General features: G+C 32.9%; 1 protein-coding gene across 1 annotated transcript; it reads right to left on the bottom strand.

Annotated features, from left to right (window-relative positions):
• Positions 1-4,087: 4,087 nt before the first annotated feature.
• LOC127739766 (uncharacterized) lies at positions 4,088-6,576 on the bottom strand. Its single transcript, XM_052251292.1, has 4 exons — positions 5,629-6,576; positions 5,057-5,538; positions 4,738-4,896; positions 4,088-4,649 (listed from the first exon to the last, which is right to left on the bottom strand). Exons 2-4 carry the CDS (start codon positions 5,171-5,173, stop codon positions 4,317-4,319), a joined length of 609 nt encoding a protein of 202 aa, XP_052107252.1. The 5' UTR covers positions 5,174-5,538; positions 5,629-6,576; the 3' UTR covers positions 4,088-4,316.
• Between the last annotated feature and the right edge of the window lie 11,804 nt (positions 6,577-18,380).

The raw sequence follows: 18,380 nt of genomic DNA, 5'->3' as shown, positions 1-18,380 counted from the left end.
TGTAGACTGCAGACTCTCATTACAAATATTTTCTATGGCTGGATGAATATGTTTCACTGTTTGAAGAGGAGCAAATAAATGATGACAGTCTCCAAGGTCAGAATTCAAAGCAAAATCACTTGCTGGGTGCAGCTATTTTGATGGAGGAGAAAGTGACTAAGCTAGAGGACAGAGTTTCTGGTTTAGAGTTGCAGATGAAAAATTCTAGAGATATTAAGTGTATTAGGGGTTTTAGTTATCCATTGATGGCTCTTGTGTTTGTCTTTGAAGTTGTATTTGCAAATTATCTCCAATAAATGGCTCTTGTGTTTGTCTTGGAGTTGTATTTGCAAATTATCTCCGATAATTTCGATAGCAGATAGAAAGTCTATGATTTTTTTATTTTGTAAGTGCCTGTTGTAACACCCTAATTAGCCTAAGCCTTAACTCGCGTCGTAAAGCAAAGGTTAATAAGTGACTACAACATTTCTAAGCTCATATATATATATATAATCTAGAAGCCCGATGAAAGATATAACTCGAAATAGGATTTCAAAAGCGCAAAACGTACTAACGAAGCTACTATCTGAAGGTACAAGAACTGATGCGATATAAGCAAGATAATAGTATAATAGTGTAATATCATAAGGAACTAGCCACGGCTCGCGGAGTTTAAGCCGGCTAGCCATATACAGATCCTACAGAAACCTGACAGTTTGGAAACAACTTATATAAGTTGTGTTCTCTCATATACAAGCCTCTAGGCAAAGACCAAATACAAAAGTGAGAGATGTATAAACAAAATAAACAAAATAAACAAAAGACTCCAAAAGAATCCAAGGTCCTCCGCTTCTGTCACCATCCAAAGCAACTCATCGAGGTGGGTTGCGACCTGCATCTGAAAAATACAACAAAAATATGGTATGAGAATCGGAGGTTCTCAGTATGGTAACAGTACCCAGTGATGTAGGATATAAGACCCCGGGACGCCAAAGGCAATCCTAAGCTCCATATCCATCACAAGATTCAAGCTTAAAGCATTCTAAAACAGATAAGCATAAATGTACCCACATTGACTTAAATAACCAGGTAATCTATCTTAGGGGATTTCTACTCTAATCAAACATCGCTGTCTCAGAGCCTTCGCCAACCGATCCTCCATGCGACCCCATCGCCACCGCCTTCCAAACCTCCTCAATCCCAGTAGAAAACACAGGTAATATACAATGCAAGTAAAGCACAAGTAGAAGCATATAAGGCAATTAATTCAGATAGCAAGTAAGCATGTTATTCAATTAGGCAAGCCATTACAAGCAAACAAAGCATACAAATAGATAGAAAATGCATATGATGAATGCATGCTTTACTGGCTGTGATATCACATTGTCGGTTCAACTGCCAACCCGACACATCTCCATAGAGACGTCGCCCTTCGGATTTCTCATATGGGAACTCCTGAGATATAGTGCCCGGATCACTGTCCAGGTACCGGCGCCTGCACGCTCTATAGATCCGAAGTGATTCGAGTGGGATACTCTTGCCTCAGACCTCACATCTCAACGTAAGCGGGATTAACCATCGTCCTTACGCCACCGCCGCTACCTCGACAGGCGAGATTAACCACCGTCCCTGCCGGGCGCATAGCGTCTCATAATCTCAGTAAAAACATTATTTAAGTGGTTTTCAAAAAGCATTTCCAGTATACAGAGATCCATCATCTCAATCCGAGTCCCCGACTCATCTCAACCACTGTCCATTCATAACTCAGTTTTCAAATATCAAAAGTTCATCATTCCTCATCTCATATATTAAGCATCCTTCACCTAACATCAAGCATTCTCAGCACGCCAGAAACTTAGGCCTCCATTTTCTAATTTATTATAAAATCATATACTAGAACCTTTAAGTTATATCCCCTGTTCTAATACTCAAAACTAGGCCCAAAAGTCTTAAAATGGTGTTATAGAAGCTTACAACCTTGTTGGAAAGGTAAAATAGTTGAAAACAAGTAAATTTGAGAAACAGGACGTGTGCGGCCGCACAGGGGTCTGTGCGTGCGCACATCCCGGAAATTTTAAAAGGTGTGCGTACGCACACGGGCAAAACTTACAGAATCTGTTCACTCACACAACTTGTGCTAGCACCCTTAATAGAATGGCCTTAACGTGTGCGTCCGCACAAGCCTGTGCGTCCGCAGAGGTTGAAATTCTTCCTTAGATATGCGTGCGCACAAGCTGTGCTAGCGCTGCAAACAGAACGTACTTCCTTGCCTGTGCGTGCGCACAGGTATGTGCGTCCGCACAGATCAAAATTCTTGTAGGTTGTGCATCCGCACAAGGGTGTGCGCCCGCACATATCAGAAATAATGAAATTCTGTAACCTTGCAGAATTTCATATTTTTAACACCAACTTTGAATGATCATAACTTCCTGTACAAAATTCCAAATTTTGCAAACTTTATATCAATTTAAAGGGTTTTCAAAGATCTTTAATTCTAAATAAATTCAATCAGTTTTGAAAACTGAGCCAAAAGTTATGATCGAACAAAATTCACCGAAAATCTATTTTTACAAAAAATTTCCAAATGACCAATTTTCCCAACTATCATATCTCAAACCAACCAAAACAATAAAAAACCATTCCAAACTCTCTTTTTCATCAAAATTTACCTTTTAATTCACATCACACCAAACATACCATAATTTCGTTTACATGTCATTATTTCCAACCTCAATTATCACATATACAACATATCCACCAATCATCATTATCTCACTACCAATTCTCATCATCTTCTCAACCATGCCTCCTATTCATAATTAACAATATTCATCCATCCAAATCCATTATATTTTATATTTATCATTTAATCACAACAACACATCAATTCATTATATCTCACCATCACAAACAACCATCAACAACTTACAATTTTCTAATTTATCCTATGGGTCACTAGGCTAAGTGTCCATGAATATTATATACTACATAGAGGAAATCAAAACTATACCTTGACCGATTCCCTATATGCACCAAAAAGCTTTCAATCAAAATCCAAGCTTTCACTTCCACTCCACTAAGCACAATTAAGTTCCAAAAGCTCCCAAAGCCACAATAATAAAACTATATACATATAAATCACCTCAAATCAACCTAGGGTTTCAATTAAACATAAATTCATAAGGGTTTAATGGCTCTTACCTTTTCCAACTGATTTGGATGTCAAAACCCAAGGCTAAGTAAGGATTAGAGCAAACCTAAACATCCCAAAATCACAAAAACTCATTTAATCACAAACCCTAAGAATCGAAATTTTGGAGAGAATAATAGAAAAGATTTCGTGGTTACCTCTCCAATTTCTTATATGGGCTTTGCAGAGCTCTTCACAAGGAACGCGTAGGCGCAAACGATGTGGCGATCGGAGCTCTCTAGCTCAAGATATGAGCTTCGGAAGGTTAAGGTGAATAGTGCTCAATCTCCTCTCCTCTCCCTCTCTCAATTCTGATGTGTGTGTGTTTAATGAAGGAGAAAAGGATTCACTTAATATTTATATATATTGGGCTTGGGCCCAACTTGGGCCCGGTCCAACCCGTTAGCGTTTTTAGCCCATTTGGCCCAACTTCGGGCCAAACCTTTAAAATTAACGCCCGGTTTTTAACTTCTAATATTTTCCTAAGGTTTTCAATGATTTTTTACTTTTCACGTGCGGTACTGGGCAGACTTGAACCGATTTAACCGGTTCAACTGCCGGTTCGCAGTTTTTCACGATTTTTTTTGTAGAAAACACATTTTCTGACTCAAAAGACTCACTAAGTCAAAAAATGATATTTAAAACCTCAAATTCTCGCTCTAACTTTTTGGAATCGAATTTGGGCAATATAATTACTTAATTAACCGGTTGATTAATTGCGGTTCTTACACCTGTTGCTGAAATAGTTGTATCACCTAACAGTGTAAATATGATTTTATTAAATGAAATAGTTGTGTTGGTTGTTTGGAAAAGATTGGTTGTGTCAAAAAATAGAAAATGTTATACTCCAATTCTTGCAATCCATGAAAAACAATCCAGTAATAACTAACAATAATATGTAACATTAACAACTTCATCTAGTAACCAAATGTCAACATCTTGTGCACAAGGTGACCCCAAAAGTGGGCAACATATAGCCCTGTACCAACATTAGAAACACAGAAAAATAGAGTATGATAAGTCCTTAATCCAAAAGTGGGCAACATATAGCCCTATAACCAAAAGACTAATTGTTGCGGCTGTATGTAAACTAGTTTATCAAAAAGACAGGATCTACTTGTTAGAATATAAACCTAGGGCTACACTTCTAGTTCTTCCTAGGAAGCCTAAATCCAGGAGTGGAAATGAACTTGAATAGTCTTGATGCAGTCTCGGAAGTTGCTAAGGCCATTTTCTCAGCACTAAGTCCATCTTGTTGACTTGGTTTAGTCACCTTTGATCCAGTAGAAGCATTAATTTCATTGCTGGATAGAAGTTGTGTGTTGGTTGGAGTGGGAGGCCTGAAGTGAGCTCCAATGATTGGAGGAGTCTGATTCACCATAGAGGCTGGAACAAAGGTGGAGGTGGTTAGTGGCCTAACAATTAGTTGCTTCATCCTTTGTGGAGGTGGGTTATTCAAGCTGGGGGTCTCAGATGCTCCCTGTAAACAAATAGTAATGTATTATGTGAAACAAAAAATAAAATTAAGACATTGCTATTTATAATACAATTGTGACTTAGATTACAACCTCTGGTTGGGGAGCAGATTGAATTCTTGAAATGTATTGGTTAAATGCAATGTCTATATGTTGCATGAAATGAGTCCATGCACAGTCATTTGTGGGCATAATCCTTTGGTTTATCATGCCTCTTGTGGATAGCGGCAATTGCATGAAAGCAAGGGATCCCTGCATATGAATGACAATGTAATATTAACACAAAAAAATTGGTGATAAATGATGATTACAAGTTGATAAATGAATTAATCATTACTAGTTAATTGCCATGCAATGCATGAGCATTGTGCATTATAAGATCAACATCAACCTTGGTGTTTCTCCGACTGACCTGAAACCTTTTCCTATCATGGTCACTAGTCCACTCAGCAATCCATCTATTGGTTGGTTTGGTCATGCGGTCAAGCCTCTTCTGCTGCACAGGTGAAATCTTACTAGTCCTTCTCATTAGATAACATCTTAACTACTCGCACACAGTTAGAATTGGCTTGTATCGATACTTCTCAATTTTTGCATTTCATGATTCGTACATATTGTTGGTCAGACTATCTACTTTTGAACCGTGACTAAAGTAGGCTTTTACCCATGTCATTGGATCAAACCTAGTCAGATAAGTCTAAGCATCTTTGTTGATCTTTTTTAGTTTCTCCATCATTTCTACAAACTCTGAAGGAGTTGTACAATTTGCACACTCCCATATGCTCTCTCTCATTTGTAAATCCTTGAACCGATTTACGAAGTTCTTCCACATATGCATGACACAGTTGTGGGAGTTGCATTTGGCATGAGGTCTTTTAATGCTTGTCTCAGTCCCTGCAACAAGTGTATAGACATTGACAACAAATAACTAAAATATGAACATTTGTTTAACCAATCAATAAATACACAATCATAGTAACTTACCTTTTGTTGATCACTCATAAAATTCCATCCATGAAGTGATGCATTTTTTAGGTCTTCTTCAAGCAAACTCAAGAACCATTTCCATGAATCCTTTGTCTCCGAGCCAACAACCGCAATGTAGAAGTGGTTCTTTACATCTTGTCCTACGGCAGAGAGCAATTGTCCCCCAAAATAGCCTTTCAAAAAGCATCTGTTTAGGTGTATTAATGGTCTACAACCATTTCTGAAACCTTGCTTGCATGCATCCAACCATATGTATACATTGTCAAATACTAGGGGAGATTGTGGAATCGGAATCACCTCCAACAAAGCAGTTGACCTAGGATTACTCCTCAATATCTCAAATAGATAGTCCCGCAGTTTTGCTCTATTATTCTTTCTCATTCTATATAATCCTCTCTCTTGCTTCCCTTAAAGCCCTATACACCATCTTCTCATGTGGATGCAAATCAAACCCCTCTTTGAAGAAGTCAATGACTTCTTTTCTATTCATGTGAGCTTGTGTAGCTAACCTCTTCTCAATCTTCTTGCTTAGCCAATGTTGGTCAGCAGCATTACTTCCCAGGCCTCTGGCACAAGTATGTTCAGACTTGAATGTCTTCACTTGGAAGCACATTAGTGAAGTATTCTTGGACACATGCACAAGAAAATAGCACTCCTCAACTTTACATCCCACTTTGACTCTTTCCTTATCATTCTTGATCTATTTTAGTTCTCTGCCCTAAAAAATGAATAGGTCCCTCACCATTTCCTTGAAATGATCAAGTGTTGCAAATCTTGTACCCAATTCAAAGTGTCCTTCCCCAAAATCATAATCATCATTAAACTCAGGCCAATGCTGCTTATCTCTCTCATCTTTAGAGGATACAGGTGTATACAAGTCCTTAGACTGATACTCATACACATACTTTTCATCAGATGACACCACCTCTGATCTGTATGTCCTCCCCTTAGGAACAGTACTACCCTGCACACTAGGCCCAACTCCTCCATGCACACTAGGCCCAACACCAGCCTATACACTAAGCCCAACACCACCTTGCACACTAGGCCCAACATCACCACTCATAGCAGGCCCATTACTCTCTCTTGGGCTCTTTCTTGCCACCTTCTTCTTCTGTCACTTATCCTTCTTTTTGACAACATTAACCTTACCCTTTTGCTTCTTGCTTAACTTAGCATCAAACTTATTGGATTTAACCAATTTTCTTGGGTTCTTTCTTGTCACATTCTTTCTTGGACTCAAACCATTCTTTGATTCAACCAATTTTCTCTTCTTACTGCCACCTTTTTTTTTCCAGCACTATCATCATCATCATCCTTACCAGTGTCACCTTGATATCCTAGAGGTGGAGGTTTATAATATTCATCATATGCACTTTCGTAGCTATCATCAGAGGATGATGTGTTCAAGTTAGTACATATGTTATCTAGGTTTATAGTTTTCACATTATCCCTACCTACATCATCTACATATACTAGTTTATCTATAGGGTGATTAAAATAAATGTAGAACTCATTAGTATCTAGGTTCCTGATCTTATTCTCACACAATTCATGGATTCCAGCATCCTCTGCTAATAGCTAAAGACCAGACTCAATGTCACTAGTAATACTATCATACCAATACACGACCTTATACTCCCTGTACCCTAAGCCTTCGAACATCTTCACTAGATCACCAAAGTTTATGAAGTCTATGTTGAGCTCAGGAAACTTCTCAACCTTACCGTTGATATACACTAGCTTTCCACTATTATTCCTAACAAAATTACCCCAATGGTGGAACATAGGCATCACGAATGTCTCTGCCATCTACAGTAAATGCACAATATATTGCAACTTTTAAATAATACTATAGTAGAAACGAATAAGACATCATCTTTGTACAAAATTTAAAAAAAATGCTAACATTGTGGTCTCATTGCAAACCAAACATTCACATGCGAAAAATAATAACACATATACACATAGAAGTCATATTCAGCACCAAGAGGTACGTACCTTGTTGGAAGACTAAAATTGCAACACCAGAATGGCTACCTGCGCCCTAAGATATAACCTTCGCAACTGTATGCAAGACTTCAATAGATGATTCCTTGATGACGCTTGAGTTTTTAGAGGGAAGAAATTAGGGAATCCTGTAATATCTTCAACTCTGAAAGAGGTTTATAGGAAATAAGGTAGCTCAACAAAACGATTTTGTTTTTCTAAACACAAGGTCCTATTTGTCCCCTATCTTTTTGAGTACATGCCATGTTGGTGTTGTAACGGACACATCGCTCCATAACAGACACATTGGCGCCACTTCACCCATCTTTGTTTGCTTTTGGAGAGGCAAATGGACGGAAGGATGTATCTGTCTGCCGTTTGTAAAAGTCAGGGATGTTTTGTAATTAAATTTTTTAAGAGACTTACTTGTTATTTGTCCTTTTCTCTTAACATTCTAATTTTTCATAATTATATTCATCTACCTAACACTATTTTATATGTTACATTAATCTTTCCCCTAACAAATTATAACATCTTTATTAAAAAAATTGTAACATCTGTCAATAGAACAAACTAGCGTATTTTTCCCTTGAAATTATGAATAATCTAAATATTTACTTCTTTGTCCTTTGTTATTTCCCATCTGACTTTTACTTCTAGCATCATCGTTGTAAGTATTAACTTAGAACACCAAAACATTTGTAATTAGCACAAACATGATGTATATCCAAAGTAATGGTTTATAATATAAGTGAGAAAATAAAATCTAAACTATATATAGTTATGATAAATAGTCAAACGTCCTGCAAATCTATCACTAGAAAAAGGATGTTTAATTGTTTATACCATTTTTTTGTGCATTTTTCTTTTTGTACACATTTTTTTTCTTTTTTTTATCAGTGAAACTCACATGATTCTTAGTCCAAGAAGTGAGTGCAAGTTCAAACAAGTGCAACACATTCTTACATAAACAAAGAAAAGGCAATAAAATATAACTCCTATATCCACAAATTCAACAATGACAGTGTATGAACAAAATTTCACATCAAGCATCCTATGTATTTTTCGTGTGGTATGTTAGAAAATTATTAATTTTTTAATTTATTTATGAAAAATACATATATATCAATTATAATCACAAATTTTTTTAAATAAATTTGTTATTTCTCAATAATTCAATCATGGATGGCTCTGATACCACTTGTTAAAAATTTTAGAATTCTTTAAACCTAAGACCATCCATGTTAAATCATTAAAAAAGAAAGACTTTCTATCATTAATAACTTATATTTCATCAAATTATTATCTATATGGCATTTTGAGATAAACATGGTTGATAACTTATATCAGTTCAGTGGGAGTAAGTATATTTTCACTATTCTTGTATGTCAGCGGCATACAGAATTGTAAATAAGGTTATATATTCAATTCTAAGGGAGACACGTATAGTCTCATTAGGTACTTGAAGAAAGTTATAAATCTCAAAAGTGCATCAAATTTATTATGCTTCAACAGTAGTCTGATGGATAACGAATTTGTACACTTATAATTATTGTGTACTTTATTAGTATCTTTGACAGATATTTGAGTTAATTAAGAATAGATCACTAAATAGTAGACAAACAAGTTTTTTATAACAAAACATTATATGTTCACACATATGAAGTCAGAAACTAAAGTTAGAGATATTTGGTATTCAGATTATGACTTTGTTGGATGTCAAAACAATTTTGATCCATTGTCGGTATATTCATATGCTCATTGGAAGATTTCTTTGGAAAAGTATTGAGAATATACTTATTATTCTTTCTACTAAAGCACTTGAATATAAAACATCTTTTGAAGCCATCCAATTAAGTGACTACAAACACGTGTCACAAATTATAGATATATATTTAAAAGACCATTTGAGTTATTTTGTGACAATGTGTTAGCAGTCTAATATTTTAAATTCTTTTACAAAAGAGTTTAGAGTGTTTAAGTGTCTATTATGCATATTAGCACAAACGCCATAAATATATGCATATTTGTTTAATAAGAAATAAATATCCAAGGTCTTTGATGTGGATACTATTCAGGTGGGTGTCATATCATTTTATGATATCTCGTTTCAATGGGAGTGTGCATTTGGATACTCATGTGGTTCAGACAAATTTACTTATATAGATATTTCTACAGAAAAAAGTATTCATTTTGTTTTACTTTGACTCATGATCTCATAAAGTTTATTAAAGTTGGACCAGTTGAAAATAGGCATGCATGAGATAATTTTCGCATGTAATTTTTTAATTTTCTCATCCAAATTTGATCTATGTCGTTGAGTATATTAGTATGGTAATCGTCGTGGTTTCGTCACGACTAATGTGATAAAAGATACGGTAATTCCATAATTGATATATGAGATTGACCAGATTGTTAAAATAATAAGAAAAATAACATTTATATGCACACTCCCACGGAAACGACATATCATAAAATGATATAATACTCACCTAAATATTATCTCAAGAAAGAATATATGTATAGCCCAAGTGGGAGATTATTGGAAAATTATTAATTTTCTAATTTGTTTATGGGAAATACATATATATAAATTATAATCACAAACTTTGATTTTAATAAATTTGTTATTTCTCAATAATTCAATCATGGATGGCTCTGATATCACTTGTTGAAAATTCTTAGAATCCCTTAACCCCAAGACCATCCTTATTAAACCATTGAGAAGGAGAGCGGAAGTGTACATGAATTCGTGAACACGATTGAAAAATGTTTGTTTCTTTGATATTTCTCAACCAAAGCCTTCTATATCTCTAACAGGGTTGAATCGCAACTCTTCTGATGGGAAAATGACTATAGAGGCGGCTTTGATATGTTGGGGACCAAAATCCTGAAGTCACTATTTATATTTGAGTGTGACACCCATTAAACTCTAAATAAGATAGCATCTCTGGTTTTATTTCTCATTTAATTTCAAATTAAAACTAATAATGACTTATTTCATGAGCATTTATAACAATAAATGAGATCACTTATATAAGTCATATAATATGAAATAACCAATGTGATTATGATAAACTATATGTATTGCTCAGAAATAAATTAGAAAATTATAATTTTCTTACATGGTACCATTAATTCCTCTCCGCTCTTTCTCATTGCCATTCATCCTTGTAAGTAATAATCTGATGAAGAATTTTCTGCGTATCAGCCACCTCATTCCTGAAAATTTAATTATTTCAACACCTCGAGATACCACAAATGATCGAGAAAAAAAAGATGAGGTAGTCCTCCTTATCTTCTCTCAATACTTTGCATCAAATCCAACATTCAAAATATTATTTTGCATTTTCAGGTTAGAGCTATTTAAAATCCCACCATATCCAAAATACCACCCCATAATACATACATAAGCAATTTTACAAGTAAAAAACAAGTAGCGAACGGTTTCTACATTCTTCGAACATAATACACAAGATTTTCTCTTGTGTTCAATTTTTCTAGGATCACGAACTATGGTAGGAATTCTATTTTTGGTGGTACTATTCTTTTTCAAAGAGTCTTTGTGCAATTATATATGTTGGGCTCTTCCATTTGCTCTTTGTTCTTATATATAACATGTAGAAAATAACTCACCAAGTATTCTTCTCCCTTACTATGTTTCCACACCAATTTATCTTCCTCTCTGCTCCTTACTCCGACTCGAATAAGGATTGAGAGAAGTTCTTGTAGACAATCTTCTTCCCATCCTCTAGGTGTTCTCCGCCAAGAGTAACTCCAAGTTTATATTAACCCATTCTAAAACCCACATTCATTAATCGTGGCACATTTATCCATTGCTAACATATATAATCTCAGTACTTCATTTTCATGCTACTTTATTAAAAATATATGTAACCTTCTTATTTAACTATATTCGAATTTGTTAAGCTTGCTAGGGAGCTATTTCTCTAAGCGCCAGTCATGCCTCATTTTGAACCATGACAAAGTGGTATTAGTGCTTTAGGTTAACTTGTGCAATATGGAGCAAGTATTATAGGGTAGGATCACAATTGTATAAATAGAAACGTGCCTATTTGTACAAATTGTGGCACTATCAGAGGCCTATTGATGCATGAGCATCTTTCCTATCTTTTTCTAGTGAATTTGCATTTGAATTATTAAGTTTAATCAAGATTTAAATACTTTTTAGCCATTATGAATGTTACTTTGAGTTGTATGCAATTTTGTTTATTTCAAAAAATATTCGGATGGATCTGACGGAGTTTTACAGAAGAAGAGGAAGAAAGTGGATGATGCTATCAATCCTAACCTCCTTGCACTCTAAAAGACATAACTTGAGTTATAGAGGTCCAATTGACGTGATTTCAGTGACATTGGAAAGCTAACTTCCAGATATTTCCAACGATATATAGTAGTATATACTTCTTCTTCAACCTGTTCGGCCATATTGGCGCCAAACTTGGCTTTTCCCAAATTAGGCGCTAGAAGAAGGGCTTGCGCTTACAAATCATGCTGCCAAGGCCAAGTCTAACTTTACACTAGTGAAGTTAGGCGCCAGTTCAAGCTCTTGCAATGGTCCCTATGTCCTCATTGATGAAGGCTACGAAGAATCATTATTTATTTTGATTAAAACTTTTATTTTAATTATAAATAGGAAAAACGATATTATTTAGTTTTAGAAAATATATTTTACGTTAATTAGGATTAAATATAAAAGGGAAAAGAATCAGCCCTTCGGGCTCTTCTCTTCTCTCCTACCTCATTCCACACTTTATAATTTTTTAGAATCTTGGTTTTTCTCTCTGAGTCATGAGCAACTAAACTTCCACTGTTAAGGTTAGAAGCTCTGTTTATTGTATGGATTGATACTGTTATTCTTCTATTTTAATTACTATTTTGATTTCAATTTCAAGAATTTATTTTCGTTCTTCATCTTATGAATTTGGGTAAAACCAAAGTATGACCGTTATTCTATTTGAGTTCTTGTAAACCTTGGAAAAGCTATTTACTTGAACAATAGCTTGAAAATAATTTCTCCTAAATATCTAACTATCTGGATTTAACGAGATACGTGACATATAATCCTCTTGATACGTGCTTCAAATGTTCGTGATATGAAGAGTTCAAGTGTTATTTAGAAGATATTAGTTTATATTTTTAGAATATTTTAATTTAATGTATTTTGATTTTGTTTATTTAATTATCTTCTTTGTAATTATTGTCCTTTTCATATACTATTTTATTCTACCTACAAGATTCGAGGATGAATCTTTTTTGAAGAGGAGGAGAAAAATGATACGAAATAAAAGATAAGTATTCAAACTGAATAAAAAGATACATTAAAATTGAAATAGAAATAAAAAGGATAGATTGAAATTGAATACAAAGAGAATCACTTTACTTTTTATCCAATTTCTTGACACAACAAGAAAGGGACTCCTCAACCTAACTTGTCAACGCCATAGTTTGAAAATTGAATCGAAAGGACTCCTCAACTTTCTATCCAATTCCCCGATGCAACAAGAGAGGGACTCCTCAATCTCAATTGTGTACACCATAGTTTCATCACGAAACCAAAAAGGGGTTTTGAAACCTCTAAAAATTCTATTCTACGACTACAATAGCTAAGGAGGTATTTATAACCTCTTATTATGTTAAAACAAAAAAACCCTAAAGCCCATAAACATAAGGCCTAATCTAGTAATTAAATAAACAAAATCAAAATGTATTAAATTAAAATATTCTAAAAATGTAAACTAATATCTTCTAAATAGCACTTAAACTCTTCATATCACGAACATTTGAAGCACGTATCATTTCTTATATTTGGATAATTAGAATTTTTGTGGCACATAAACTAGTTTTGAACTTAACCCTCTAATCGGAATCAAGTGACCAAGGAATTTGCGGTTGATGAAGGTTAGAAGAGACTAAAAAGGTCTAAGGAATTATGATTTAGTCACATATAGTTTGTCATGAATTGAATATTGTATGATTAAAATAGTTGGTAAGAAAAGCTAATTTGAAAAATAAATCTTTGAAACCTTAAATGTTTTCTCCCATATTATTCACACCAATTTACTGTTTACTTTCTAATTTTTTGCATTTACAGTTAATGCTTTTGAACTCTCAAAATACTATTTTCTGCTTGTCTAACTAAGTGAATCACTCAACCATTATTGCTTGGTTCATCAATCCTCGTGGGATCGACTCTCACTCACCTGAAATATTACTTGGTACATCTCGGTGCACTTGCCGATTAGTTTGTGGGTGATAAATTTCGCACCACCTATAAGAATGTCCTCCTTGTCCTTTATGTCATTATTATCTTCTGGTTATTGTCATCATGTGTCCTGTGTCATTTCTTGCCAATCTTATCCTTTTCATTTGTACCCAATCTCGACTTATTCTTTAATAGATTTAAAGTTTAAGGAATTTTTTCTATAGAAATGGAATGTTTTGAGTAGCGGTATAGATTAAGAATTTATATTTAACACCACTTTTCTCTACCTTAAAACATTAAATTGTTATGTTCTTTTAAATTATGTTCTACTGTTCATTGTTGCAATCCGATTGAAATGCGTGTTTATTTGGTTTTTGGTTGAATAAATGTTGAATATGTTGGCTAATTATAATATGGATGATCGATAATTAATTTTAGAGGGACTAAATTCATATGATGAGTTTCTTTGAAAAAGTTTTGTTTTTGTTTCATAGTCATTGATATTTTTCTAGTTGAATTGACATTTGGATGATAACTAGATTGAACATTCAAGTTCTATACTTGTTGTATTTTGTTGTTTAGAAGACACGTTTTAAAAGTTCATTACAAGTGTATTAGGCCAATTGAAATTTGTACAGAAAAGTTCTACCTTCTCATTTGTTTAATCATTGCATAATTTGTAAGATTAACAAATTTGTTTGAGTTGGGAACTTGTGTTTTTTTTTTTTTAAACTGTGAAAAGTGAAAACCTAGTGAGAGAAAAAAAAACTTGTTTTCATGTACTGGGAGTTTGTAATTTCTTATATATGACATATGTGAATTCTTGGATGGTAGAGAGTAACTTTTCATCCTTTTTTTAAATGAGTTTTTTTATTATTAGTTATCAAAATCCACTTTAATATGTTTGGGTGAAAAAAAAAAGGGCTAGACTCCTCGTGTTGATTTTTTTTACAATGTTCTATTATTGTGAGATATAATCCAAGATTTTCTGAATTTGTAAATTTTATGGTTTAATTTATTGGAAGTTTATGGACTATCTATATAACATGTAGTTGGTCCCATCTAAATTGATTACAAGTTAGTGTTTTAGATACATTAGATTAGAAAAATCACAATTTTTAATTTCATTAATATTTCGAAAGCTTTTATCATTCGGGGCACTCTACTATACAGATCGAGTAATACAGAGAGAGAAAATAAATTTCTTTTATAGTTATTTTTTATTATTTTATTATTATTCAAAGTGTGGTCCTACCTTTTTCAATCTCTCTTTCATCCCATAAAAAAAAATTTGTAAACTTACATCTTTACCATATAATTCACCTTATCATAATAACTTCAATGGAGATACTTTCAATGTTGTGGCCTTTGTCTTGTTGCCGGTGGTTTTGATTTATAATTGTTGTAAGTATTTTATTTACTTTGTCTTTTGAGTTGTTGACTTGTTGCTTCCAATTTTGGTCTATAATATTAAAGACTGTAAACCTTAAATTTTCTTTCTCTTCTTGATTATAAAAGATTGTGTCCTTCTAAATAAATACATAAGAAGCTATCTTTGGTATTATAATTATTTTTCTAGGCCATATCTCCTAACTAATTAATAAGTTTTGATATTAGAAAAGTATTTTCAAAAGAATTATCAGAGGTATGGCGATGAGAAAGCTTTTATGATAAGTAACAAGTATTTTGATCTTTAATAGAAAATTTATACCAATGTTTACAAGTTTTTATAGCATATGATTTTCAAATAGTTTGGAGATACAATTTGAGTCTTATGTTAGCTATTTAAATTTATTTATTCCTTTAACTAAAAGGGATATTTTGTATTGAGAGCTTTTGTCGTATTAAGTCGAATTACTATGTTATGAATGGGCAAAATATCATAACAAGGTTTTATTTTGGGTCCGAAGATGATTGTCATTGAAATGATTTCGCTGGTGGTGCTAGTGTATTCATCGTGACCCTTTTAACTTTCTGATTGTCCTGATTTTTTTTTTTGTTAATGATTATATGCAAAATAGTGACGATATCTATTTTGATTAAAGTTGTCTCGATGTTATTGTCTTCTCTTATTCTCAATTCATAATCTATTGTTTCAATGTCTAATTGCATGTAATACAAGTGACTGGTATTTGGTGAAGTTAATAACAGTTTCAAATTTGAGGACCGAATTTCTAAAAAAAGAAGAATGTAATACCTCAAAAAATAAAATAAAATAAAATAAAATAAAATAGAAAAAGATATGCAGTAAATAAAATTGTGGTCACACTTCTTTTTTTTTTCCCTAACACTAATCACACACACAAATATACTGAGAATTTTTTTATTAATTTATTTATTTGTATATATTATTATTTTTCAAATAGAATATATTTCAATAATACTGATTATATAATCTCATGTAAATTATAGATGTATTATCTAGTCATTAAGTTATAAAATTTACTCTGTTTTCTTAAAAAAAATTTCAGAACATATATTCAAATATGTAAATTTTCTATTTAAGAATAATTGTCTACACTAAGCTCTTATTCCTTGTTGAGTTGTTAGATATTATATGTTCCATATATCATATATAGAATTTAATTATATTTATTTATTTTATTTTTTTTTAAAATATGTAATTATTCTCTCTAAAACTTATAAATTTATTAAAAATATTTGTAACTTTTTTATTTAATTATATTTAAATATGTTAGACTTGTTATAGGACTATTTTTCTAAGAGTCAACATGGCTTGTTTTGAACCGTGACTATAGGGCTTTGAAGAACATTCTAACTTGGCCAAGTCTATGGTGGCACAAAAAATGGTTCCTAATGATGACTAATTATTGATCCACCATTAGATATGTGACTCATCAAATGTTACTCTGAGAGCAAAATAAAAATTTGAGCACCAAAAATTGAATCTTATGTGGGCTGTGGAGTTTTTTTAATTTTGATATGGAAGTAGAGATCGTGTATAACAGGGTTATGGGAGATCTGGGTGTATCACCGAGTTGCAATGGTTGCTGAACTAAAATCGGACGGACCGAATTGTGACACTGAAATCGAACGGTTCAATTTCAGTAATCAGACGGACAGCAAATCGGTGGGTCCGATTTGAGGCGTGCTGCCACGTGGCGAACATGTAGCTTAGTACCGCATGCGTATTAGCTTCCCTTCTGCTTTCCCTTTCACTTTTACTCTCATCTCTCTTTCTCTTTGTTCCCCAACTCCATCATCTCTTTTCCTCTCTGATCCCTAACCCCACCACCATTATTGGACCACCAAAAACACAAAAAAAATTGGAAACAATGCCAAAAATTATGTAAATTTCTATTTTATAATATTTTGATTTAGTAAATAAATAATAGTAGTGATAAAAATTATTTTATTGTTTTTAATAGCAATATATATTATTATAGTACTAAGTAGAGATTCATCAAATATATATGTATGATATGGTTACTGTTAGGTGTTAAACATAAAGAATGAAGTAGAGTTAATTAGTTAGTGTTTATCCTTGTAAAGCTTGTATGAATAGTTAATGAATGTTAGATTTTTTATTTGATTTGAGTTTATCATGATTATTATTAAATAATATGTTAATGAATGAGATCTGTAAATAAATTTAAAAATTAATTTTATTATTATTATTATTATTATTATTATTATTATTATTATTATTATTATTATTATTATTATCATCATCATCGCTGCCACCAATTTCGTTACATCTGATTTATCCGACAATAAATTGGTGGGTCCGATTTAGGTGCCACGGGATTAAAAATTTTTTTCACCCACAAATCTCTGCCACCGATTTGTGTCCCATTGGATTCAACTAGCAACAAATCGGTCCATCCGATTATATGTAATACAAACCCACCCACCAACAAATCGGACCGTCCGACTTGCCTCCCTTTCTCCCAATTTGAAATTGGACGGTCCGATTTTATCTCCCACCTAACTCCAGCTTTACGTTGTCACAATCTTGTTAGTCACCCACAATCTCTATAACGCTGGGTTACTTACAAATGGAAATCATATCGAAAAAAAGAGCCGTGGGCTGTGTGCTAAGCCAACAAAAACATGAAAAACACAACACTAATACGGTCAAAAATTGATAAATATCTGGAAGAAAAGATCTTGGATTTTTTTATTTTTCTTTTTAAATTAAACTAGTAGATAACCAAATTTATAATACATGACTAAAAAAAGAGAAAATCCAATTTATAAGTAAGAGGGGAAAAATAAAAAAGAAAAAGAAGAGAAAAATACCCTTCATGACACCTCTTTTTTGTCTCAAACTCTTTTCTCTTTTTACTGGTTTTTTGAATTTTTTTTTGATAAAACTCTATTATTTATGTTAGTATTATGAACACTGACATATCTTACAAATTATAGATGTTTAATTAAAATATTGTAATATTAATTTAAAATTATCTAAAAAATTTTAGATTTTAAAATTTTAAATTTTAATTATGTAATACATTTTTTAATAAATTTTTAAAAATGTATTTAAAATTTTTAATATTAAACATTTGAATCT

Source organism: Arachis duranensis, chromosome 6 (assembly GCF_000817695.3).
Source record: "Arachis duranensis cultivar V14167 chromosome 6, aradu.V14167.gnm2.J7QH, whole genome shotgun sequence".
In the NCBI taxonomy this organism is placed as follows: domain Eukaryota; kingdom Viridiplantae; phylum Streptophyta; class Magnoliopsida; order Fabales; family Fabaceae; genus Arachis; species Arachis duranensis.
This window is presented reverse-complemented; position numbering and strand designations above follow the sequence as displayed.

Coding starts and splice junctions, on each gene's coding strand:
- LOC127739766 (XM_052251292.1), bottom strand. CDS start 5,173: ATGAGAAGGACTAGTAAGATTTCACCTGTGCAGCAGAAGAGGCTTGAC. Junction 4,897..5,056: donor ATGATAGGAAAAGGTTTCAG/GTCAGTCGGAGA, acceptor ATTCATATGCAG/GGATCCCTTGCTTTCATGCA. Junction 4,650..4,737: donor AATCTGCTCCCCAACCAGAG/GTTGTAATCTAA, acceptor ATTTGTTTACAG/GGAGCATCTGAGACCCCCAG.